Genomic DNA, 25487 nt, shown 5'->3' with positions numbered 1-25487 from the left:
AAAAGCCGTCTACTAAATGGCATGAAGTAATATTTTATGTGATGTAATTTGATTGTGTCCATGTCCCAGGAGATTCTGGCGCGAGGCGTTCTCCTTCCTCTGGTCAACCAGCTGAGTGATCCTGATTACATCAACCAGTTTGTTATCTGGATGGTCAGTATCAGTAATCACGTCGATAATCAATATCGTTATTGGAATCTTTTATCAATATTACCACTTCATCAACCAGTTGTAGAAGGTTAGTAGAGATCAATAACTTTTATCAATACAACTGATATAAATGTTATATAAACGCGTGTATGTGTGTAGATCCGGGACTCTAGCTGTAACTACGAGGCGTTTATGAACATCTTGAAGCTGACAGACAAAGTGTCTGAGCTGGAGGCTGTTAAAGACAAGGCCCTGGAGGAACTACAGTACCTACGATCACTGGACACCGCAGGAGATGGTACACACACACACACACAGACATGCATGACGCCACACTTTTACCATAAAGTAAACTCGGCAAAAAAAGAAATGTCCCTTTTTCAGGACCATGTCTTTCAAAGAAAATTCATAAAAATCCAAATAACTTCACAGATCTTCATTGTAAAGGGTTTAAACACTGTTTCCCATGATTGTTCAATGAACCATAAACAATTAATGAACATCACCTGTGGAATGGTTAAGACACTAACAGCTTACAGACGGTAGGCAATTAAGGACAGTTATGAAAACTTAGGACACTGAAGAGGCCTTTGTACTGACTCTGAAAAACACCAAAATAAATATGCCCAGGGTCTCAGCTCATCTGTGTGAACGTGCCTTAGGCATGCTGCAAGGAGGCATGAGGACTGCAGATGTGGCCAGGGCAATAAATTGCAATGTCCGTACTGTGAGATGCCTAAGACGGCGCTACAAGTAGACAGGATGGACAGCTGATCGCCCTCGCAGTGGCAGACCACGTGTAACAACACCTGCACAGGATCAGTAAATTTGAGCATCACACCTGCGGGACAAGTACAGGATGGTAACAACAACTGCCCGAGTTACACCAGGAACGCACAATCCCTCCATCAGTGCTCAGACTGTACGCAATAGGCTGAGAGAGGCTGGACTGAGGGCTGGTAGGCCTGTTGTAAGACAGGTCCTCACCAGACATCATTGGCAACAACGTTTCCTTTTTTATCACCAGGGGTGATGGTCGGATTCGCGTTTATCATTGAAGGAATGAGCGTTACACTGAGGCCTGTACTCTGGAGTGGGATCGATTCGGAGGTGGAGGGCCCGTCATGGTCTGAGGCGGAGTGTCACAGCATCATCGGACTGAGCTTGTCGTCATTGCAGGCAATCTCAACGCTGTGCATTACAGGGAAGACATCCTCCTTCCTCATGTGGTACCCTTCCTGCAGGCTCATCCTGACATGACCCTACAGCATGACAATCCCACCAGCCATACTGCTCGTTCTGTGCGTGATTTCCTGCAAGACAGGAATGTCAGTGTTCTGCCATGGCCAGCGACGAGCCCGGATCTCAATCTCAAGTACTTAATGCAGCTGGTGGCCACACCAGATACTGACCGTTACTTTTGATTTTGACCCCTCCTTTGTTCAAGGACACATTATTCAATTTCTGTTAGTCTGTGGAGCTTCTTCAGTTTATGTCTCAGTTGTTGAATCTTGTTATGTTCATACAAATATCTACACATGTTAAGTTTACTGAAATAAACACAGTTGACAGTAAGAGGATGTTTTTTTTGCTGTGTTTATACATACAATCCCCCCCAAATATATTTATTAATCTCTCATTCCACTCTCCTCATCTCCCTCCATCCCATTTCTTCCCTCTTTCTCTCCCTCTCTCAGATATCAATGTTATAAAGAATCAGATCAACAGTCTGTTGTTTGTGAAGAAGGTCTGTGAGACCAGGATACAGAGGCTACAGTCAGGGAAGGTCAGACATGGGGTATTATGGAGAGTTTGATGAACAGTGAAAATGAGTTTGACACACACTTACTAAACCTCTTTCTCACGCTTTCTATCTCTCCTTATCTCCACCTCTCTATCACTGCTGTAGGAAGTGGATACTCTGAAACTAGCAGCTAATTTGGGCAAGCTGTGCATCATCCCACTGGAACACGTCCTTGTTCACAACATCGCCTTGCAATTCTTTATGGGTTTGTACTGTACCACACACACAACATGCAAGCCAAGTTGTTTTTATATTTTATTTAACCTTTCATCTTTTAAATTTCACCTTTATTTAACAAGGTAGGCCTGTTGAGAACAAGTTCTCATTTACAACTGCGACCTGGCCAAGATGAAGCAAAGCAGTGCGACACAAACAACATAGTTACACATAGAATAAACAAACATACAGTCAATAGTCTATATACAGTGTGTGCAAATGGGGGAAAGGCAATAAATAGGCCATAGTGGCGAAGTAATTACAATTTAGCAAATTAACACTGTAGTGACAGATGTGCAGATGAGGATGTGCAAGTAGAAATACTGGTGTGCAAAAGAGCAGAATTTATTATTATTATCATATTTTTTTAAGTATGAGGTAGTTGGTTGGATGGGCTATTTATAGATCGGTAAGCTGCTCTGACAGCCGACGCTTTAAGTTAGTGAGGGAGATATAAGACTCCAGCTTCAGTGATTTTTGCAATTCGTTCCAGTTATTGGCAACAGAGAACTGGAAGGAAAGGCGGCCAAATGGGTGTTGGATTTGGGGATGACCAGTGAGATATACCTGCTGCAGCGCCTGCTACAGGTGGGTGTTGTTATGGTGACCAGTGAGCTGAGATAAGGCGGGGATTCACCTAGCAAAGACTTATAGATGACCTGGATCCAGTTGGTTTGGCGACGAATATGTAGCGAGGACCAGCCAACGAGAGCATACAGGTCGCAATGGTGGGTAGTATATGGGGCTTTGGTGACAAAACAGATGGCACTGTGATAGACTGCATCCAATTTGCTGAGTAGAGTGTTGGAGGCTATTTTGTAAATGACATCGCCGAAGTCAAGGATCGGTAGGATAGTCAGTTTTTCGAGGGTATGTTTGGCAGCATTAGTGAAGGAGGCTTTGTTGCAAAATATGATTCTAGATTTAATTTTGGATTGGAGATGCTTAATTAATATGATTCTTGAAGGAGAGTTTACAGTCTAACCAGACACCTAGGTATTTGTAGTTGTCCACATTTTCTAAGTCAGAACTGTCCAGAGTAATGATGCTAGGTGGGCGGGTGCGGGCAGCTATCGGTTGAAGAGCATGCACTTAGTTTGACTTGTGTTTTAAGAGCAGTTGGAGGCCACGGAAGGAGTGTTTTGTGGCATTGAAGCTCGTTTGGAGGTTTGTTAACACAGTGTCCACTCAGGAAAGTCAGTTAAGAACAAATTCTTATTTACAATAAGTGCCTCCAAGAGTCAAATGGTCTCCAGTGGGGACGTGGGTTGGGGAAAAGACACAGACAGAAGACCCTGGAAAAACACATACAACAGCAAACAAACTATGTGTGTGCCTGACAGTGGAGGGCTACATAGGAATATCCTCACCCCTTACCTCTAACCCTTGACCTCTACCCTCTTCTGTAGACTACATGCAGGCGGCTGGGGCCCAGGCAGAGCTGTTCTTCTGGCTGACAGTGGAGGGCTACAGAGTAACAGCCCAGCAACAACTAGAGGTGATGGAGGGATGGCAGAAGGATGGAAAGAAGGGAGGTTCCACTCAAGGACTGCTGAAGGCTGCAGCATTAGGGGTCTATGAACAGTACCTGTCTGATAAGGTAACACACACGCTTTCACAACATACACATACACTTTCGCAACACGTGCACAAACCCACACATTTTCTTAAACTTTTGTCCACCTTTTTCTCTCTTTCTTTCTCCCTTTCTCCCTCTTCCCCTCTCTCTCTCTCTCTCCAGGCGTCCCCCAGGGTACAAGTAGATGAGGTGTCTGTAGTCAAACTAAGAGAGAAGCTACAGAAGGAAGGAGACCCCACGCCAGAGATATTCGACGAGATCCAGAGAAAAGTGTGTTTTTGTTAGTCTGATTAAAAGGTTATCAACTGTCTGAGACTGTAACAGCTAGCAAGCATATTTGAGACCTTTGCACTCAATGTGTTGTTGTGGATCCAAATAAACTATTCCCATGTGTTCTGGTGTGTGTGTTGCAGGTGTATGACATGATGCTTCGTGATGAGAGGTACTACCCGTCGTTCAGACAGAGCCCCCTCTACATCAGGATGTTAGCTGAACTGGACATGCTCAAAGAACCGTCTTATAGAGGATCAGATGACGGAGATGGAGGTTAGTACGGTCTGTCTATGTCTGTGCGTTGTAAGCATAGCTTAACCCTAACCCAGGGGTGAGAGGAGGGCCGAGTGTCTGTGGGTTTTTACTTCTCCCTTTTTATCAATGAAGGCAATTGATTAGTTAGGAACTCCCCTCACCTGGTTGTCTAGGTCTTAGTTGGACACCTATTGAAAATAAATAACAAAACTAACAGGACACACAGCCCTCCATGGAATGAGTTTGATACCTCTGGCTCAACCCATTCCCCATAGCTTTGAAGAGAAACTGTTGTCCTATATCTTGAACTATTTCTCTCTCTTCCTCTACAGAATCGTTCAACGGTTCTCCAACAGGAAGCATTAATCTAGTAAGTTCTCATCAGTCCCTGAGACACACCAGCGCTCAGTGCAGTCATTAAATACAGCCAGCCCTAGTCACGGTACTGTCTTTTAGAACAGGTGTTGTGTTATTGGACCTCTAGTGGTATTCGCTACCCTGCTATAGAGTTGTTAAGATTTAACAACTGTTAGGAAATGGTTGACTTTTGCTGCTGTCGAAGTAGCGGTATTGCTGCTGGTGATTGGCTGTTAGTACAGGGATTAACAGTATCTCTGGTTCTTATTGGTTGTTTCTCTCCACTGTTTACAGTCTCTGGATGACCTTTCGAATTCCTGCCATGACGACAATATACAGCTACACGCCTTCATCTCTGACACAGGTACTCACACACTTGAATTCAGACTTGTGATATCCAGTCAGATGAGTGTGTTGTCTGTGGTGGGATGTGAGCATGCATTTAGTTTTACTAGTGTTTTAAGAACAGTTGGAGGACTTAGGCTAGTGTGCTACTGAAAGTTAACCAACTACCATTGTTCTCTCACTTGCATGTGTGTCTACTGACTACTAATGTGGTTTCATTCAGATATGTGTGGGTACAACAGTAGTGGCCTTAAAAACGTTACCCTGTCAAAATGCCTTGATGCTGTAAGAAGCCTAGATGCAGTGTTGTCTCCTAACACTACAAGACGGCAGTCCAGTGAGTTCCATTATTTATGGCATGGAATATGTATCTTTGATGATACAATGGAAAGCATGTTTTGGATTGATTTTGGTGGGCAGGGTGGGCAAGATTTTACAGCGGTGCGACGAGTAACTTTTGTTTTAGGGCCAGAACTGTGTGTGTGCCTTATTGAACTACTGACCACTCCCCCGACTAGCCCCCTCCTCCCCTCTCCATCACCCTTTGACCTGTAACCTCATCTCCTCACGTTAACCATCAACTTGTATCACTCATGTTACCATCTCATGTTGCTGCTACTTTTCTTTTTACACTTTCATTATTTCATCACCTTTACCATTTCTTCTCTTTTTCCTTCACTTATTCCTTTGCTACTTTTTGTCATCTGTCCTCATTCCCCTTCTCTGTCTGTGTGCTTCCTCTTTATCCTTTCTCCCTTCCCTCTCCTGCCGCCTCTTCCCCCTGGTCTCTGTGTATCAGTAGCTGATGCTTGTCTCCCCGGGGCTGGGTTGGGTATGGGGTTGGGGCTGCTGGGTGCTACAGGGGTGTGTAATGACCACGGCAAGACCTACGCCCTCTACGCCATCACCGTGTGCCGCCGTAACCACGACGGCAGCGAGGACTCCTGGAAAACCTACCGCCGCTACTCCGACTTCCACGACTTCCACATGAGGATCACGGAGCAGGTAAAGGTAAATATATGTGGGTTCCTATAACAAAGTCCTTCTGACTTCTAAGGTGTGTACATAGATATGGAAAGATGGCATACCTTCTATCCTTGCAATCGCATCGTCTGTGACAGCATCTCCATTTTAAAGTTGTATTAAAGTTATACTTCTAAGAGTCCGTTGGCAGTTTGTAAATAAACTGAAAAGGTGCATAACACCACCTAATGTGCTGGAGTGCGTATAGTCTGAACAGGTATAAAGCCAAGGTTGGTGATTTACTGCCTCCTGCACTTAAGGAATTTTGCTTACCTGGATGAAATGAAATGTGATCCTGCCTTGACCCATAGCAAGTCCCACCCAATTGACTACTTCAAAATGGTGGAAGCCCCAATGGTGCTGCCCATGCTAAAAACAGACTTTGGTCTAAGTGCACCCTCCACCCATCTCTATGGATGTGTGTTGTACCTCCATTTTGGGAACCTGGCATGTATGTGTGTGTTTGATATATTCCAGTTTGAGAACTTGATGTCGATCCTGAAGCTGCCAGGGAAGAAGACGTTCAACAACATGGACAGAGACTTCCTGGAGAAGAGGAAAAAAGATCTCAACGCATACCTACAGGTGGGAGTGTGTGTAATTTACCTGTTTTACATGGCTATGCCCATTCCTCTCTTCTCTCTCTGTGTGTGTAGTATACCTGTTTTACATGGCTATGCCCATTCCTCTCTTCTCTCTCTGTGTGTGTAGTTTACCTGTTTTACATGGCTATGCCCATTCCTCTCTTCTCTCTCTGTGTGTGTAGTATACCTGTTTTACATGGCTATGCCCATTCCTCTCTTCTCTCTCTGTGTGTGTAGTTTACCTGTTTTACATGGCTATGCCCATTCCTCTCTTCTCTCTCTGTGTGTGTAATTTACCTGTTTTACATGGCTATGCCCATTCCTCTCTTCTCTCTGTGTGTGTGTAGTTTACCTGTTTTACATGGCTATGCCCATTCCTCTCTTCTCTCTCTGTGTGTGTAGTTTACCTGTTTTACATGGCTATGCCCATTCCTCTCTTCTCTCTGTGTGTGTGTAGTTTACCTGTTTTACATGGCTATGCCCATTCCTCTCTTCTCTCTCTGTGTGTAGTATACCTGTTTTACATGGCTATGCCCATTCCTCTCTTCTCTCTCTGTGTGTAGTTTACCTGTTTTACATGGCTATGCCCATTCCTCTCTTCTCTCTCTGTGTGTAGTTTACCTGTTTTACATGGCTATGCCCATTCCTCTCTTCTCTCTGTGTGTGTGTAGTTTACCTGTTTTACATGGCTATGCCCATTCCTCTCTTCTCTCTTTCTGTGTGTAGTTTACCTGTTTTACATGGCTATGCCCATTCCTCTATTCTCTCTCTGTGTGTGTAGTTTACCTGTTTTACATGGCTATGCCCATTCCTCTCTTCTCTCTGTGTGTGTGTAGTTTACCTGTTTTACATGGCTATGCCCATTCCTCTCTTCTCTCTTTCTGTGTGTAGTTTACCTGTTTTACATGGCTATGCCCATTCCTCTATTCTCTCTCTGTGTGTGTAGTTTACCTGTTTTACATGGCTATGCCCATTCCTCTATTCTCTCTCTGTGTGTGTAGTTTACCTGTTTTACATGGCTATGCCCATTCCTCTCTTCTCTCTTTCTGTGTGTAGTTTACCTGTTTTACATGGCTATGCCCATTCCTCTATTCTCTCTCTGTGTGTGTAGTTTACCTGTTTTACATGGCTATGCCCATTCCTCTCTTCTCTCTGTGTGTAGTTTACCTGTTTTACATGGCTATGCCCATTCCTCTCTTCTCTCTCTGTGTGTGTAGTTTACCTGTTTTACATGGCTATGCCCATTCCTCTCTTCTCTCTGTGTGTGTGTAGTTTACCTGTTTTACATGGCTATGCCCATTCCTCTCTTCTCTCTCTGTGTGTGTAGTTTACCTGTTTTACATGGCTATGCCCATTCCTCTCTTCTCTCTCTGTGTGTGTAGTTTACCTGTTTTACATGGCTATGCCCATTCCTCTCTTCTCTCTGTGTGTGTGTGTAGTTTACCTGTTTTACATGGCTATGCCCATTCCTCTCTTCTCTCTCTCTGTGTGTGTAGTTTACCTGTTTTACATGGTTATGCCCATTCCTCTCTTCTCTCTCTGTGTGTGTAGTTTACCTGTTTTACATGGCTATGCCCATTCCTCTCTTCTCTCTCTGTGTGTGTAGTTGTTATACCTGTTTTACATGGCTATGCCCATTCCTCTCTTCTCTCTCTGTGTGTGTAGTTGTTATACCTGTTTTACATGGCTATGCCCATTCCTCTCTTCTCTCTCTGTGTGTGTAGTTTACCTGTTTTACATGGCTATGCCCATTCCTCTCTTCTCTCTCTCTGTGTGTAGTATACCTGTTTTACATGGCTATGCCCATTCCTCTATTCTCTCTCTGTGTGTAGTATACCTGTTTTACATGGCTATGCCCATTTCTCTCTTCTCTCTGTGTGTGTGTGTAGTTGTTATATCTTTAGTATATCTGTTTTACATGGCTATGCCCATTCCTCTCTTCTCTCTCTGTGTGTGTAGTTTACCTGTTTTACATGGCTATGCCCATTCCTCTCTTCTCTCTCTGTGTGTGTAGTTTACCTGTTTTACATGGCTATGCCCATTCCTCTCTTCTCTCTCTCTGTGTGTAGTATACCAGTTTTACATGGCTATGCCCATTCCTCTCTACTCTCTCTGTGTGTGTGTAGTTGTTATATCTTTAGTATATCTGTTTTACATGGCTATGCCCATTCCTCTCTTCTCTCTCTGTGTGTGTAGTTTACCTGTTTTACATGGCTATGCCCATTCCTCTCTTCTCTCTCTGTGTGTGTAGTTTACCTGTTTTACATGGCTATGCCCATTCCTCTCTTCTCTCTCTGTGTGTAGTATACCTGTTTTACATGGCTATGCCCATTCCTCTCTTCTCTCTCTGTGTGTGTAGTATACCTGTTTTACATGGCTATGCCCATTTCTCTCTTCTCTCTGTGTGTGTAGTATACCTGTTTTACATGGCTATGCCCATTCCTCTCTTCTCTCTCTGTGTGTGTAGTTTACCTGTTTTACATGGCTATGCCCATTCCTCTCTTCTCTCTCTCTCTGTGTGTGTAGTTTACCTGTTTTACATGGCTATGCCCATTCCTCTCTTCTCTCTCTGTGTGTGTAGTTTACCTGTTTTACATGGCTATGCCCATTCCTCTCTTCTCTCTGTGTGTGTGTAGTTGTTATACCTGTTTTACATGGCTATGCCCATTCCTCTCTTCTCTCTGTGTGTGTAGTTGTTATACCTGTTTTACATGGCTATGCCCATTCCTCTCTTCTCTCTCTGTGTGTGTAGTTTACCTGTTTTACATGGCTATGCCCATTCCTCTCTTCTCTCTCTCTGTGTGTAGTATACCTGTTTTACATGGCTATGCCCATTCCTCTCTTCTCTCTCTGTGTGTGTAGTATACCTGTTTTACATGGCTATGCCCATTTCTCTCTTCTCTCTGTGTGTGTGTGTAGTTGTTATATCTTTAGTATATCTGTTTTACATGGCTATGCCCATTCCTCTCTTCTCTCTCTGTGTGTGTAGTTTACCTGTTTTACATGGCTATGCCCATTCCTCTCTTCTCTCTCTCTGTGTGTAGTATACCAGTTTTACATGGCTATGCCCATTCCTCTCTACTCTCTCTGTGTGTGTGTAGTTGTTATATCTTTAGTATATCTGTTTTACATGGCTATGCCCATTCCTCTCTTCTCTCTCTGTGTGTGTAGTTTACCTGTTTTACATGGCTATGCCCATTCCTCTCTTCTCTCTCTGTGTGTGTAGTTTACCTGTTTTACATGGCTATGCCCATTCCTCTCTTCTCTCTCTCTGTGTGTAGTATACCTGTTTTACATGGCTATGCCCATTCCTCTCTTCTCTCTCTGTGTGTGTAGTATACCTGTTTTACATGGCTATGCCCATTTCTCTCTTCTCTCTGTGTGTAGTATACCTGTTTTACATGGCTATGCCCATTCCTCTCTTCTCTCTCTGTGTGTGTAGTTTACCTGTTTTACATGGCTATGCCCATTCCTCTCTTCTCTCTCTCTCTGTGTGTGTAGTTTACCTGTTTTACATGGCTATGCCCATTCCTCTCTTCTCTCTCTGTGTGTAGTTTACCTGTTTTACATGGCTATGCCCATTCCTCTCTTCTCTCTGTGTGTGTGTAGTTGTTATACCTGTTTTACATGGCTATGCCCATTCCTCTCTTCTCTCTCTGTGTGTGTAGTTGTTATACCTGTTTTACATGGCTATGCCCATTCCTCTCTTCTCTCTCTGTGTGTGTAGTTTACCTGTTTTACATGGCTATGCCCATTCCTCTCTTCTCTCTCTCTGTGTGTAGTATACCTGTTTTACATGGCTATGACCATTCCTCTCTTCTCTCTCTGTGTGTGTAGTATACCTGTTTTATGCCCATTTCTCTCTTCTCTCTCTGTGTGTGTGTAGTTGTTATATCTTTAGTATATCTGTTTTACATGGCTATGCCCATTCCTCTCTTCTCTCTCTGTGTGTGTAGTTTACCTGTTTTACATGGCTATGCCCATTCCTCTCTTCTCTCTCTGTGTGTGTAGTTTACCTGTTTTACATGGCTATGCCCATTCCTCTCTTCTCTCTCTGTGTGTGTAGTATACCTGTTTTACATGGCTATGCCCATTTCTCTCTTCTCTCTGTGTGTGTAGTATACCTGTTTTACATGGCTATGCCCATTCCTCTCTTCTCTCTCTGTGTGTGTAGTTTACCTGTTTTACATGGCTATGCCCATTCCTCTCTTCTCTCTGTGTGTGTAGTATACCTGTTTTACGTGGCTATGCCCATTCCTCTCTTCTCTCTCTGTGTGTGTGTAGTTGTTATATCTTTAGTATATCTGTTTTACGTGGTTTATGCCCATTCCTCTCTTCTCTCTGTGTGTAGTATACCTGTTTTACATGGCTATGCCCATTCCTCTCTTCTCTCTGTGTGTAGTTGTTATATCTTTAGTATATCTGTTTTACATGGCTATGCCCATTTCTCTCTTCTCTCTGTGTGTAGTTGTTATATCTTTAGTATATCTGTTTTACATGGCTATGCCCATTTCTCTCTTCTCTCTGTGTGTAGTTGTTATATCTTTAGTATATCTGTTTTACATGGCTATGCCCATTCCTCTCTTCTCTGTGTGTGTGTGTAGTTGTTATATCTTTAGTATATCTGCTTTACGTGGCTATGCCCATTCCTCTCTTCTCTGTGTGTAGTTGTTATATCTTTAGTATATCTGTTTTACATGGCTATGCCCATTCCTCTCTTCTCTCTGTGTGTGTGTGTGTAGTTGTTATATCTTTAGTATATCTGTTTTACGTGGCTATGCCCATTCCTCTCTTCTCTCTGTGTGTAGTTGTTATATCTTTAGTATATCTGTTTTACGTGGCTATGCCCATTCCTCTCTTCTCTCTGTGTGTGTAGTATACCTGTTTTACATGGCTATGCCCATTCCTCTCTTCTCTCTGTGTGTGTAGTATACCTGTTTTACATGGCTATGCCCATTCCTCTCTTCTCTCTGTGTGTGTAGTATACCTGTTTTACATGGCTATGCCCATTCCTCTCTTCTCTCTGTGTGTAGTATACCTGTTTTACGTGGCTATGCCCATTCCTCTCTTCTCTCTGTGTGTAGTTGTTATATCTTTAGTATATCTGTTTTACGTGGCTATGCCCATTCCTCTCTTCTCTCTGTGTGTAGTATACCTGTTTTACATGGCTATGCCCATTCCTCTCTTCTCTCTGTGTGTGTAGTATACCTGTTTTACGTGGCTATGCCCATTCCTCTCTTCTCTCTGTGTGTGTAGTATACCTGTTTTACATGGCTATGCCCATTCCTCTCTTCTCTCTGTGTGTGTAGTATACCTGTTTTACATGGCTATGCCCATTCCTCTCTTCTCTCTGTGTGTGTAGTATACCTGTTTTACATGGCTATGCCCATTCCTCTCTTCTCTCTGTGTGTAGTATACCTGTTTTACGTGGCTATGCCCATTCCTCTCTTCTCTCTCTGTGTGTGTAGTATACCTGTTTTACATGGCTATGCCCATTCCTCTCTTCTCTCTGTGTGTAGTTGTTATATCTTTAGTATACCTGTTTTACGTGGCTATGCCCATTCCTATCTTCTCTGTGTGTGTAGTTGTTATATCTTTAGTATATCTGTTTTACGTGGCTATGCCCATTCCTCTCTTCTCTCTGTGTGTAGTTGTTATATCTTTAGTATATCTGTTTTACGTGGCTATGCCCATTCCTATCTTCTCTGTGTGTGTGTGTAGTTGTTATATCTTTAGTATATCTGTTTTACATGGCTATGCCCATTTCTCTCTTCTCTCTCTGTGTGTGTAGTTGTTATATCTGTTTTACGTGGCTATGCCCATTCCTATCTTCTCTCTGTGTGTGTGTAGTTGTTATATCTTTAGTATATCTGTTTTACGTGGCTATGCCCATTCCTCTCTTCTCTCTGTGTGTAGTTGTTATATCTTTAGTATACCTGTTTTACATGGCTATGCCCATTCCTCTCTTCTCTCTGTGTGTAGTTGTTATATCTTTAGTATACCTGTTTTACATGGCTATGCCCATTCCTCTCTTCTCTCTGTGTGTAGTTGTTATATCTTTAGTATATCTGTTTTACGTGGCTATGCCCATTCCTCTCTTCTCTCTGTGTGTAGTTGTTATATCTTTAGTATATCTGTTTTACGTGGCTATGCCCATTCCTATCTTCTCTGTGTGTGTGTGTAGTTGTTATATCTTTAGTATATCTGTTTTACATGGCTATGCCCATTTCTCTCTTCTCTCTCTGTGTGTGTAGTTGTTATATCTGTTTTACGTGGCTATGCCCATTCCTCTCTTCTCTCTGTGTGTAGTTGTTATATCTTTAGTATACCTGTTTTATATGGCTATGCCCATTCCTCTCTTCTCTCTGTGTGTAGTTGTTATATCTTTAGTATATCTGTTTTACGTGGCTATGCCCATTCCTCTCTTCTCTCTGTGTGTAGTTGTTATATCTTTAGTATATCTGTTTTACGTGGCTATGCCCATTCCTCTCTTCTCTCTCTCTGTGTGTAGTATACCAGTTTTACATGGCTATGCCCATTCCTCTCTACTCTCTCTGTGTGTGTGTAGTTGTTATATCTTTAGTATATCTGTTTTACATGGCTATGCCCATTCCTCTCTTCTCTCTCTGTGTGTGTAGTTTACCTGTTTTACATGGCTATGCCCATTCCTCTCTTCTCTCTCTGTGTGTGTAGTTTACCTGTTTTACATGGCTATGCCCATTCCTCTCTTCTCTCTCTCTGTGTGTAGTATACCTGTTTTACATGGCTATGCCCATTCCTCTCTTCTCTCTCTGTGTGTGTAGTATACCTGTTTTACATGGCTATGCCCATTTCTCTCTTCTCTCTGTGTGTGTAGTATACCTGTTTTACATGGCTATGCCCATTCCTCTCTTCTCTCTCTGTGTGTGTAGTTTACCTGTTTTACATGGCTATGCCCATTCCTCTCTTCTCTCTCTCTCTGTGTGTGTAGTTTACCTGTTTTACATGGCTATGCCCATTCCTCTCTTCTCTCTCTGTGTGTGTAGTTTACCTGTTTTACATGGCTATGCCCATTCCTCTCTTCTCTCTGTGTGTGTGTAGTTGTTATACCTGTTTTACATGGCTATGCCCATTCCTCTCTTCTCTCTCTGTGTGTGTAGTTGTTATACCTGTTTTACATGGCTATGCCCATTCCTCTCTTCTCTCTCTGTGTGTGTAGTTTACCTGTTTTACATGGCTATGCCCATTCCTCTCTTCTCTCTCTCTGTGTGTAGTATACCTGTTTTACATGGCTATGACCATTCCTCTCTTCTCTCTCTGTGTGTGTAGTATACCTGTTTTATGCCCATTTCTCTCTTCTCTCTCTGTGTGTGTGTAGTTGTTATATCTTTAGTATATCTGTTTTACATGGCTATGCCCATTCCTCTCTTCTCTCTCTGTGTGTGTAGTTTACCTGTTTTACATGGCTATGCCCATTCCTCTCTTCTCTCTGTGTGTGTAGTTTACCTGTTTTACATGGCTATGCCCATTCCTCTCTTCTCTCTCTGTGTGTGTAGTATACCTGTTTTACATGGCTATGCCCATTTCTCTCTTCTCTCTGTGTGTGTAGTATACCTGTTTTACATGGCTATGCCCATTCCTCTCTTCTCTCTCTGTGTGTGTAGTTTACCTGTTTTACATGGCTATGCCCATTCCTCTCTCTCTCTGTGTGTGTAGTATACCTGTTTTACGTGGCTATGCCCATTCCTCTCTTCTCTCTCTGTGTGTGTGTAGTTGTTATATCTTTAGTATATCTGTTTTACGTGGTTTATGCCCATTCCTCTCTTCTCTCTGTGTGTAGTATACCTGTTTTACATGGCTATGCCCATTCCTCTCTTCTCTCTGTGTGTAGTTGTTATATCTTTAGTATATCTGTTTTACATGGCTATGCCCATTTCTCTCTTCTCTCTGTGTGTAGTTGTTATATCTTTAGTATATCTGTTTTACATGGCTATGCCCATTTCTCTCTTCTCTCTGTGTGTAGTTGTTATATCTTTAGTATATCTGTTTTACATGGCTATGCCCATTCCTCTCTTCTCTGTGTGTGTGTGTAGTTGTTATATCTTTAGTATATCTGCTTTACGTGGCTATGCCCATTCCTCTCTTCTCTCTGTGTGTAGTTGTTATATCTTTAGTATATCTGTTTTACATGGCTATGCCCATTCCTCTCTTCTCTCTGTGTGTGTGTGTGTAGTTGTTATATCTTTAGTATATCTGTTTTACGTGGCTATGCCCATTCCTCTCTTCTCTCTGTGTGTAGTTGTTATATCTTTAGTATATCTGTTTTACGTGGCTATGCCCATTCCTCTCTTCTCTCTGTGTGTGTAGTATACCTGTTTTACATGGCTATGCCCATTCCTCTCTTCTCTCTGTGTGTGTAGTATACCTGTTTTACATGGCTATGCCCATTCCTCTCTTCTCTCTGTGTGTGTAGTATACCTGTTTTACATGGCTATGCCCATTCCTCTCTTCTCTCTGTGTGTAGTATACCTGTTTTACGTGGCTATGCCCATTCCTCTCTTCTCTCTGTGTGTAGTTGTTATATCTTTAGTATATCTGTTTTACGTGGCTATGCCCATTCCTCTCTTCTCTCTGTGTGTGTAGTATACCTGTTTTACATGGCTATGCCCATTCCTCTCTTCTCTCTGTGTGTGTAGTATACCTGTTTTACGTGGCTATGCCCATTCCTCTCTTCTCTCTGTGTGTGTAGTATACCTGTTTTACATGGCTATGCCCATTCCTCTCTTCTCTCTGTGTGTGTAGTATACCTGTTTTACATGGCTATGCCCATTCCTCTCTTCTCTCTGTGTGTGTAGTATACCTGTTTTACATGGCTATGCCCATTCCTCTCTTCTCTCTGTGTGTAGTATACCTGTTTTACGTGGCTATGCCCATTCCTCTCTTCTCTCTCTGTGTGTGTAGTATACCTGTTTTACATGGCTATGCCCATTCCTCTCTTCTCTCTGTGTGTAGTTGTTATATCTTTAGTATACCTGTTTTACGTGGCTATGCCCATTCCTATCTTCTCTGTGTGTGTAGTTGTTATATCTTTAGTATATCTGTTTTACGTGGCTATGCCCATTCCTCTCTTCTCTCTGTGTGTAGTTGTTATATCTTTAGTATATCTGTTTTACGTGGCTATGCCCATTCCTATCTTCTCTGTGTGTGTGTGTAGTTGTTATATCTTTAGTATATCTGTTTTACATGGCTATGCCCATTTCTCTCTTCTCTCTCTGTGTGTGTAGTTGTTATATCTGTTTTACGTGGCTATGCCCATTCCTATCTTCTCTCTGTGTGTGTGTAGTTGTTATATCTTTAGTATATCTGTTTTACGTGGCTATGCCCATTCCTCTCTTCTCTCTGTGTGTAGTTGTTATATCTTTAGTATACCTGTTTTACATGGCTATGCCCATTCCTCTCTTCTCTCTGTGTGTAGTTGTTATATCTTTAGTATACCTGTTTTACATGGCTATGCCCATTCCTCTCTTCTCTCTGTGTGTAGTTGTTATATCTTTAGTATATCTGTTTTACGTGGCTATGCCCATTCCTCTCTTCTCTCTGTGTGTAGTTGTTATATCTTTAGTATATCTGTTTTACGTGGCTATGCCCATTCCTATCTTCTCTGTGTGTGTGTGTAGTTGTTATATCTTTAGTGTATCTGTTTTACATGGCTATGCCCATTTCTCTCTTCTCTCTCTGTGTGTAGTTGTTATATCTGTTTTACGTGGCTATGCCCATTCCTCTCTTCTCTCTGTGTGTAGTTGTTATATCTTTAGTATACCTGTTTTATGTGGCTATGCCCATTCCTCTCTTCTCTCTGTGTGTAGTTGTTATATCTTTAGTATATCTGTTTTACGTGGCTATGCCCATTCCTCTCTTCTCTCTGTGTGTAGTTGTTATATCTTTAGTATATCTGTTTTACGTGGCTATGCCCATTCCTCTCTTCTCTCTGTGTGTAGTTGTTATATCTTTAGTATACCTGTTTTACGTGGCTATGCCCATTCCTATCTTCTCTCTGTGTGTAGTTGTTATATCTTTAGTATACCTGTTTTACATGGCTATGCCCATTTCTCTCTTCTCTCTCTCTGTGTGTAGTATACCTGTTTTACATGGCTATGCCCATTCCTCTCTTCTCTCTGTGTGTGTAGTTGTTATACCTGTTTTACATGGCTATGCCCATTCCTCTCTTCTCTCTGTGTGTAGTTGTTATACCTGTTTTACATGGCTATGCCCATTCCTCTCTTCTCTCTGTGTGTGTAGTTGTTATACCTGTTTTACATGGCTATGCCCATTCCTCTCTTCTCTCTGTGTGTGTAGTTGTTATACCTGTTTTACATGGCTATGCCCATTCCTCTCTTCTCTCTCTGTGTGTGTAGTTGTTATACCTGTTTTACGTGGCTATGCCCATTCCTCTCTTCTCTCTGTGTGTAGTATACCTGTTTTACGTGGCTATGCCCATTCCTCTCTTCTCTCTGTGTGTGTAGTTGTTATACCTGTTTTACGTGGCTATGCCCATTCCTCTCTTCTCTCTCTGTGTGTGTAGTTGTTATACCTGTTTTACATGGCTATGCCCATTCCTCTCTTCTCTCTCTGTGTGTGTAGTTTACCTGTTTTACATGGCTATGCCCATTCCTCTCTTCTCTCTCTCTGTGTGTAGTATACCTGTTTTACATGGCTATGCCCATTCCTCTCTTCTCTCTCTGTGTGTGTAGTATACCTGTTTTACATGGCTATGCCCATTTCTCTCTTCTCTCTCTGTGTGTGTGTAGTTGTTATATCTTTAGTATATCTGTTTTACATGGCTATGCCCATTCCTCTCTTCTCTCTCTGTGTGTAGTTTACCTGTTTTACATGGCTATGCCCATTCCTCTCTTCTCTCTCTGTGTGTGTAGTTTACCTGTTTTACATGGCTATGCCCATTCCTCTCTTCTCTCTCTCTCTGTGTAGTATACCTGTTTTACATGGCTATGCCCATTCCTCTCTTCTCTCTCTGTGTGTGTAGTATACCTGTTTTACATGGCTATGCCCATTTCTCTCTTCTCTCTGTGTGTGTAGTATACCTGTTTTACATGGCTATGCCCATTCCTCTCTTCTCTCTCTGTGTGTGTAGTTTACCTGTTTTACATGGCTATGCCCATTCCTCTCTTCTCTCTCTCTGTGTGTAGTATACCTGTTTTACATGGCTATGCCCATTCCTCTCTTCTCTCTCTGTGTGTGTAGTATACCTGTTTTACATGGCTATGCCCATTTCTCTCTTCTCTCTGTGTGTGTAGTATACCTGTTTTACGTGGCTATGCCCATTCCTCTCTTCTCTCTCTGTGTGTGTGTAGTTGTTATATCTTTAGTATATCTGTTTTACGTGGTTTATGCCCATTCCTCTCTTCTCTCTGTGTGTAGTATACCTGTTTTACATGGCTATGCCCATTCCTCTCTTCTCTCTGTGTGTAGTTGTTATATCTTTAGTATATCTGTTTTACATGGCTATGCCCATTTCTCTCTTCTCTCTGTGTGTAGTTGTTATATCTTTAGTATATCTGTTTTACATGGCTATGCCCATTGCTCTCTTCTCTCTGTGTGTAGTTGTTATATCTTTAGTATATCTGTTTTACATGGCTATGCCCATTCCTCTCTTCTCTGTGTGTGTGTGTAGTTGTTATATCTTTAGTATATCTGCTTTACGTGGCTATGCCCATTCCTCTCTTCTCTCTGTGTGTAGTTGTTATATCTTTAGTATATCTGTTTTACATGGCTATGCCCATTCCTCTCTTCTCTCTGTGTGTGTGTGTAGTTGTTATATCTTTAGTATATCTGTTTTACGTGGCTATGCCCATTCCTCTCTTCTCTCTGTGTGTAGTTGTTATATCTTTAGTATATCTGTTTTACGTGGCTATGCCCATTCCTCTCTTCTCTCTGTGTGTGTAGTATACCTGTTTTACATGGCTATACCCATTCCTCTCTTCTCTCTGTGTGTGTAGTATACCTGTTTTACATGGCTATGCCCATTCCTCTCTTCTCTCTGTGTGTGTAGTATACCTGTTTTACATGGCTATGCCCATTCCTCTCTTCTCTCTGTGTGTAGTATACCTGTTTTACGTGGCTATGCCCATTCCTCTCTTCTCTCTGTGTGTAGTTGTTATATCTTTAGTATATCTGTTTTACGTGGCTATGCCCATTCCTCTCTTCTCTCTGTGTGTGTAGTATACCTGTTTTACATGGCTATGCCCATTCCTCTCTTCTCTCTGTGTGTGTAGTATACCTGTTTTACATGGCTATGCCCATTCCTCTCTTCTCTCTGTGTGTGTAGTATACCTGTTTTACATGGCTATGCCCATTCCTCTCTTCTCTCTGTGTGTAGTATACCTGTTTTACATGGCTATGCCCATTCCTCTCTTCTCTCTGTGTGTAGTATACCTGTTTTACGTGGCTATGCCCATTCCTCTCTTCTCTCTGTGTGTAGTTGTTATATCTTTAGTATATCTGTTTTACGTGGCTATGCCCATTCCTCTCTTCTCTCTGTGTGTGTAGTATACCTGTTTTACATGGCTATGCCCATTCCTCTCTTCTCTCTGTGTGTGTAGTATACCTGTTTTACATGGCTATGCCCATTCCTCTCTTCTCTCTGTGTGTGTAGTATACCTGTTTTACATGGCTATGCCCATTCCTCTCTTCTCTCTGTGTGTGTAGTATACCTGTTTTACATGGCTATGCCCATTCCTCTCTTCTCTCTCTGTGTGTGTAGTATACCTGTTTTACATGGCTATGCCCATTCCTCTCTTCTCTCTGTGTGTAGTTGTTATATCTTTAGTATACCTGTTTTACGTGGCTATGCCCATTCCTATCTTCTCTGTGTGTGTAGTTGTTATATCTTTAGTATATCTGTTTTACGTGGCTATGCCCATTCCTCTCTTCTCTCTGTGTGTAGTTGTTATATCTTTAGTATATCTGTTTTACGTGGCTATGCCCATTCCTATCTTCTCTGTGTGTGTGTGTAGTTGTTATATCTTTAGTATATCTGTTTTACATGGCTATGCCCATTCCTCTCTTCTCTCTGTGTGTAGTTGTTATATCTTTAGTATATCTGTTTTACATGGCTATGCCCATTTCTCTCTTCTCTCTCTGTGTGTAGTTGTTATATCTGTTTTTTTACGTGGCTATGCCCATTCCTATCTTCTCTCTGTGTGTGTGTAGTTGTTATATCTTTAGTATATCTGTTTTACGTGGCTATGCCCATTCCTCTCTTCTCTCTGTGTGTAGTTGTTATATCTTTAGTATATCTGTTTTACGTGGCTATGCCCATTCCTATCTTCTGTGTGTGTGTGTGTAGTTGTTATATCTTTAGTATATCTGTTTTACATGGCTATGCCCATTTCTCTCTTCTCTCTCTGTGTGTGTAGTTGTTATATCTGTTTTACGTGGCTATGCCCATTCCTCTCTTCTCTCTGTGTGTAGTTGTTATATCTTTAGTATACCTGTTTTATATGGCTATGCCCATTCCTCTCTTCTCTCTGTGTGTAGTTGTTATATCTTTAGTATATCTGTTTTACGTGGCTATGCCCATTCCTCTCTTCTCTCTGTGTGTAGTTGTTATATCTTTAGTATATCTGTTTTACGTGGCTATGCCCATTCCTCTCTTCTCTCTGTGTGTAGTTGTTATATCTTTAGTATACCTGTTTTACGTGGCTATGCCCATTCCTATCTTCTCTCTGTGTGTAGTTGTTATATCTTTAGTATACCTGTTTTACATGGCTATGCCCATTTCTCTCTTCTCTCTCTGTGTGTAGTATACCTGTTTTACATGGCTATGCCCATTCCTCTCTTCTCTCTGTGTGTGTAGTTGTTATACCTGTTTTACATGGCTATGCCCATTCCTCTCTTCTCTCTGTGTGTGTAGTTGTTATACCTGTTTTACATGGCTATGCCCATTCCTCTCTTCTCTGTGTGTGTAGTTGTTATACCTGTTTTACATGGCTATGCCCATTCCTCTCTTCTCTCTGTGTGTGTAGTTGTTATACCTGTTTTACATGGCTATGCCCATTCCTCTCTTCTCTCTCTGTGTGTGTAGTTGTTATACCTGTTTTACGTGGCTATGCCCATTCCTCTCTTCTCTCTGTGTGTAGTATACCTGTTTTACGTGGCTATGCCCATTCCTCTCTTCTCTCTGTGTGTGTAGTTGTTATACCTGTTTTACGTGGCTATGCCCATTCCTCTCTTCTCTCTCTGTGTGTGTAGTTGTTATACCTGTTTTACATGGCTATGCCCATTCCTCTCTTCTCTCTCTGTGTGTGTAGTTTACCTGTTTTACATGGCTATGCCCATTCCTCTCTTCTCTCTCTCTGTGTGTAGTATACCTGTTTTACATGGCTATGCCCATTCCTCTCTTCTCTCTCTGTGTGTGTAGTATACCTGTTTTACATGGCTATGCCCATTTCTCTCTCTCTCTCTGTGTGTGTGTAGTTGTTATATCTTTAGTATATCTGTTTTACATGGCTATGCCCATTCCTCTCTTCTCTCTCTGTGTGTAGTTTACCTGTTTTACATGGCTATGCCCATTCCTCTCTTCTCTCTCTGTGTGTGTAGTTTACCTGTTTTACATGGCTATGCCCATTCCTCTCTTCTCTCTCTCTCTGTGTAGTATACCTGTTTTACATGGCTATGCCCATTCCTCTCTTCTCTCTCTGTGTGTGTAGTATACCTGTTTTACATGGCTATGCCCATTTCTCTCTTCTCTCTGTGTGTAGTATACCTGTTTTACATGGCTATGCCCATTCCTCTCTTCTCTCTCTGTGTGTGTAGTTTACCTGTTTTACATGGCTATGCCCATTCCTCTCTTCTCTCTCTCTGTGTGTAGTATACCTGTTTTACATGGCTATGCCCATTCCTCTCTTCTCTCTCTGTGTGTGTAGTATACCTGTTTTACATGGCTATGCCCATTTCTCTCTTCTCTCTGTGTGTGTAGTATACCTGTTTTACGTGGCTATGCCCATTCCTCTCTTCTCTCTCTGTGTGTGTGTAGTTGTTATATCTTTAGTATATCTGTTTTACGTGGTTTATGCCCATTCCTCTCTTCTCTCTGTGTGTAGTATACCTGTTTTACATGGCTATGCCCATTCCTCTCTTCTCTCTGTGTGTAGTTGTTATATCTTTAGTATATCTGTTTTACATGGCTATGCCCATTTCTCTCTTCTCTCTGTGTGTAGTTGTTATATCTTTAGTATATCTGTTTTACATGGCTATGCCCATTGCTCTCTTCTCTCTGTGTGTAGTTGTTATATCTTTAGTATATCTGTTTTACATGGCTATGCCCATTCCTCTCTTCTCTGTGTGTGTGTGTAGTTGTTATATCTTTAGTATATCTGCTTTACGTGGCTATGCCCATTCCTCTCTTCTCTCTGTGTGTAGTTGTTATATCTTTAGTATATCTGTTTTACATGGCTATGCCCATTCCTCTCTTCTCTCTGTGTGTGTGTGTAGTTGTTATATCTTTAGTATATCTGTTTTACGTGGCTATGCCCATTCCTCTCTTCTCTCTGTGTGTAGTTGTTATATCTTTAGTATATCTGTTTTACGTGGCTATGCCCATTCCTCTCTTCTCTCTGTGTGTGTAGTATACCTGTTTTACATGGCTATACCCATTCCTCTCTTCTCTCTGTGTGTGTAGTATACCTGTTTTACATGGCTATGCCCATTCCTCTCTTCTCTCTGTGTGTGTAGTATACCTGTTTTACATGGCTATGCCCATTCCTCTCTTCTCTCTCTGTGTAGTATACCTGTTTTACGTGGCTATGCCCATTCCTCTCTTCTCTCTGTGTGTAGTTGTTATATCTTTAGTATATCTGTTTTACGTGGCTATGCCCATTCCTCTCTTCTCTCTGTGTGTGTAGTATACCTGTTTTACATGGCTATGCCCATTCCTCTCTTCTCTCTGTGTGTGTAGTATACCTGTTTTACATGGCTATGCCCATTCCTCTCTTCTCTCTGTGTGTGTAGTATACCTGTTTTACATGGCTATGCCCATTCCTCTCTTCTCTCTGTGTGTGTAGTATACCTGTTTTACATGGCTATGCCCATTCCTCTCTTCTCTCTGTGTGTAGTATACCTGTTTTACGTGGCTATGCCCATTCCTCTCTTCTCTCTGTGTGTAGTTGTTATATCTTTAGTATATCTGTTTTACGTGGCTATGCCCATTCCTCTCTTCTCTCTGTGTGTGTAGTATACCTGTTTTACATGGCTATGCCCATTCCTCTCTTCTCTCTGTGTGTGTAGTATACCTGTTTTACATGGCTATGCCCATTCCTCTCTTCTCTCTGTGTGTGTAGTATACCTGTTTTACATGGCTATGCCCATTCCTCTCTTCTCTCTGTGTGTGTAGTATACCTGTTTTACATGGCTATGCCCATTCCTCTCTTCTCTCTGTGTGTGTAGTATACCTGTTTTACATGGCTATGCCCATTCCTCTCTTCTCTCTGTGTGTAGTTGTTATATCTTTAGTATACCTGTTTTACGTGGCTATGCCCATTCCTATCTTCTCTGTGTGTGTAGTTGTTATATCTTTAGTATATCTGTTTTACGTGGCTATGCCCATTCCTCTCTTCTCTCTGTGTGTAGTTGTTATATCTTTAGTATATCTGTTTTACGTGGCTATGCCCATTCCTATCTTCTCTGTGTGTGTGTGTAGTTGTTATATCTTTAGTATATCTGTTTTACATGGCTATGCCCATTCCTCTCTTCTCTCTGTGTGTAGTTGTTATATCTTTAGTATATCTGTTTTACGTGGCTATGCCCATTCCTATCTTCTCTGTGTGTGTGTGTAGTTGTTATATCTTTAGTATATCTGTTTTACATGGCTATGCCCATTCCTCTCTTCTCTCTGTGTGTAGTTGTTATATCTTTAGTATATCTGTTTTACGTGGCTATGCCCATTCCTATCTTCTCTCTGTGTGTGTGTAGTTGTTATATCTTTAGTATATCTGTTTTACGTGGCTATGCCCATTCCTCTCTTCTCTCTGTGTGTAGTTGTTATATATTTAGTATACCTATTTTACATGGCTATGCCCATTCCTCTCTTCTCTCTGTGTGTAGTTGTTATATCTTTAGTATATCTGTTTTACGTGGCTATGCCCATTCCTCTCTTCTCTCTGTGTGTAGTTGTTATATCTTTAGTATATCTGTTTTACGTGGCTATGCCCATTCCTCTCTTCTCTCTGTGTGTAGTTGTTATATCTTTAGTATACCTGTTTTACGTGGCTATGCCCATTCCTATCTTCTCTCTGTGTGTGTGTGTAGTTGTTATATCTTTAGTATATCTGTTTTACATGGCTATGCCCATTTCTCTCTTCTCTCTCTCTGTGTGTAGTATACCTGTTTTACATGGCTATGCCCATTCCTCTCTTCTCTCTGTGTGTGTAGTTGTTATACCTGTTTTACATGGCTATGCCCATTCCTCTCTTCTCTCTGTGTGTGTAGTTGTTATACCTGTTTTACATGGCTATGCCCATTCCTCTCTTCTCTCTGTGTGTGTAGTTGTTATACCTGTTTTACATGGCTATGCCCATTCCTCTCTTCTCTCTCTGTGTGTGTAGTTGTTATACCTGTTTTACGTGGCTATGCCCATTCCTATCTTCTCTCTGTGTGTAGTATACCTGTTTTACGTGGCTATGCCCATTCCTCTCTTCTCTCTGTGTGTGTAGTTGTTATACCTGTTTTACGTGGCTATGCCCATTCCTCTCTTCTCTCTCTGTGTCTGTGTGTAGTTGTTATATCTGTAGTATACCTGTTTTACGTGGCTATGCCCATTCCTCTCTTCTCTCTGTGTGTGGTTGTTATACCTGTTTTACGTGGCTATGCCCATTCCTCTCTTCTCTCTGTGTGTGTAGTTGTTATACCTGTTTTACGTGGCTATGCCCATTCCTCTCTTCTCTCTCTGTGTGTGTGTGTAGTTGTTATATCTTTAGTATACCTGTTTTACATGGCTATGCCCATTTCTCTCTTCTCTCTGTGTGTGTGTGTGTAGTTGTTATATCTTTAGTATATCTGTTTTACATGGCTATGCCCATTCCTCTCTTCTCTCTGTGTGTAGTTTATCTGTTTTACGTGGCTATGCCCATTCCTCTCTTCTCTCTGTGTGTAGTTGTTATATCTTTAGTATATCTGTTTTACGTGGCTATGCCCATTCCTCTCTTCTCTCTGTGTGTGTGTGTGTGTGTGTGTGTGTGTGTGTGTGTGTGTGTGTGTGTGTGTGTGTGTGTGTGTGTGTGTGTGTGTGTGTGTGTGTGTGTGTGTGTGTGTGTGTGTGTGTGTGTGTGTGTGTGTGTGTGTTATATCTTTAGTATACCTGTTTTACATGGCTATGCCCATTCCTCTCTTCTCTCTCTGTGTGTAGTATACCTGTTTTACGTGGCTATGCCCATTCCTCTCTTCTCTCTGTGTGTGTGTGTAGTTGTTATATCTTTAGTATACCTGTTTTACGTGGCTATGCCCATTCCTCTCTTCTCTCTCTGTGTGTGTGTGTGTAGTTGTTATATCTTTAGTATATCTGTTTTACATGGCTATGCCCATTCCTCTCTTCTCTCTGTGTGTGTGTAGTTGTTATATCTTTAGTATATCTGTTTTACATGGCTATGCCCATTCCTCTCTTCTCTCTCTGTGTGTGTGTGTGTAGTTGTTATATCTTTAGTATATCTGTTTTACATGGCTATGCCCATTCCTCTCTTCTCTCTGTGTGTGTGTAGTTGTTATATCTTTAGTATACCTGTTTTACGTGGCTATGCCCATTCCTCTCTTCTCTCTCTCTGTGTAGTATACCTGTTTTACGTGGCTATGCCCATTCCTCTCTTCTCTCTGTGTGTGTAGTATACCTGTTTTACGTGGCTATGCCCATTCCTCT

The 25487-nt window shown here is 41.9% G+C and overlaps 1 protein-coding gene and 1 long non-coding RNA gene across 8 annotated transcripts in view; one reads left to right on the top strand and one right to left on the bottom strand.

Annotated features, from left to right (window-relative positions):
• LOC118371874 (sorting nexin-13) overlaps positions 1–25487 on the top strand; it is a 51158-nt gene that overhangs the window by 18124 nt on the left and 7547 nt on the right. For 3 of the 6 annotated variants that reach the window (XM_035757509.2, XM_035757508.2, XM_035757511.2), the window contains exons 9-19: positions 70–153; positions 310–448; positions 1848–1936; positions 2060–2159; positions 3580–3770; positions 3912–4019; positions 4163–4295; positions 4610–4647; positions 4929–4998; positions 5842–5984; positions 6480–6587. In XM_035757509.2, the coding sequence (XP_035613402.2) occupies positions 70–153; positions 310–448; positions 1848–1936; positions 2060–2159; positions 3580–3770; positions 3912–4019; positions 4163–4295; positions 4610–4647; positions 4929–4998; positions 5842–5984; positions 6480–6587 (1203 nt within the window). The other 3 variants (XM_052472378.1, XM_052472377.1, XM_035757513.2) reach the window with 3 other exon arrangements.
• Positions 16443–24797, bottom strand: LOC127909912 (uncharacterized). Of its 2 annotated transcripts, none has more exons than XR_008072913.1 (4): positions 23963–24797; positions 20391–20504; positions 16817–16930; positions 16443–16761 (listed from the first exon to the last, which is right to left on the bottom strand). It is a non-coding gene; the product is annotated as an uncharacterized LOC127909912 (long non-coding RNA). The 2 variants fall into 2 exon arrangements; XR_008072912.1 differs by lacking the exon at positions 23963–24797 and adding an exon at positions 20560–20975.

Source organism: Oncorhynchus keta, chromosome 20, assembly GCF_023373465.1.
Source record: "Oncorhynchus keta strain PuntledgeMale-10-30-2019 chromosome 20, Oket_V2, whole genome shotgun sequence".
NCBI classification, from domain to species: Eukaryota; Metazoa; Chordata; class Actinopteri; order Salmoniformes; family Salmonidae; genus Oncorhynchus; species Oncorhynchus keta.
Note: the sequence above shows the minus strand (reverse complement) of the source record. Positions and strands in the feature narration are given on the sequence as shown.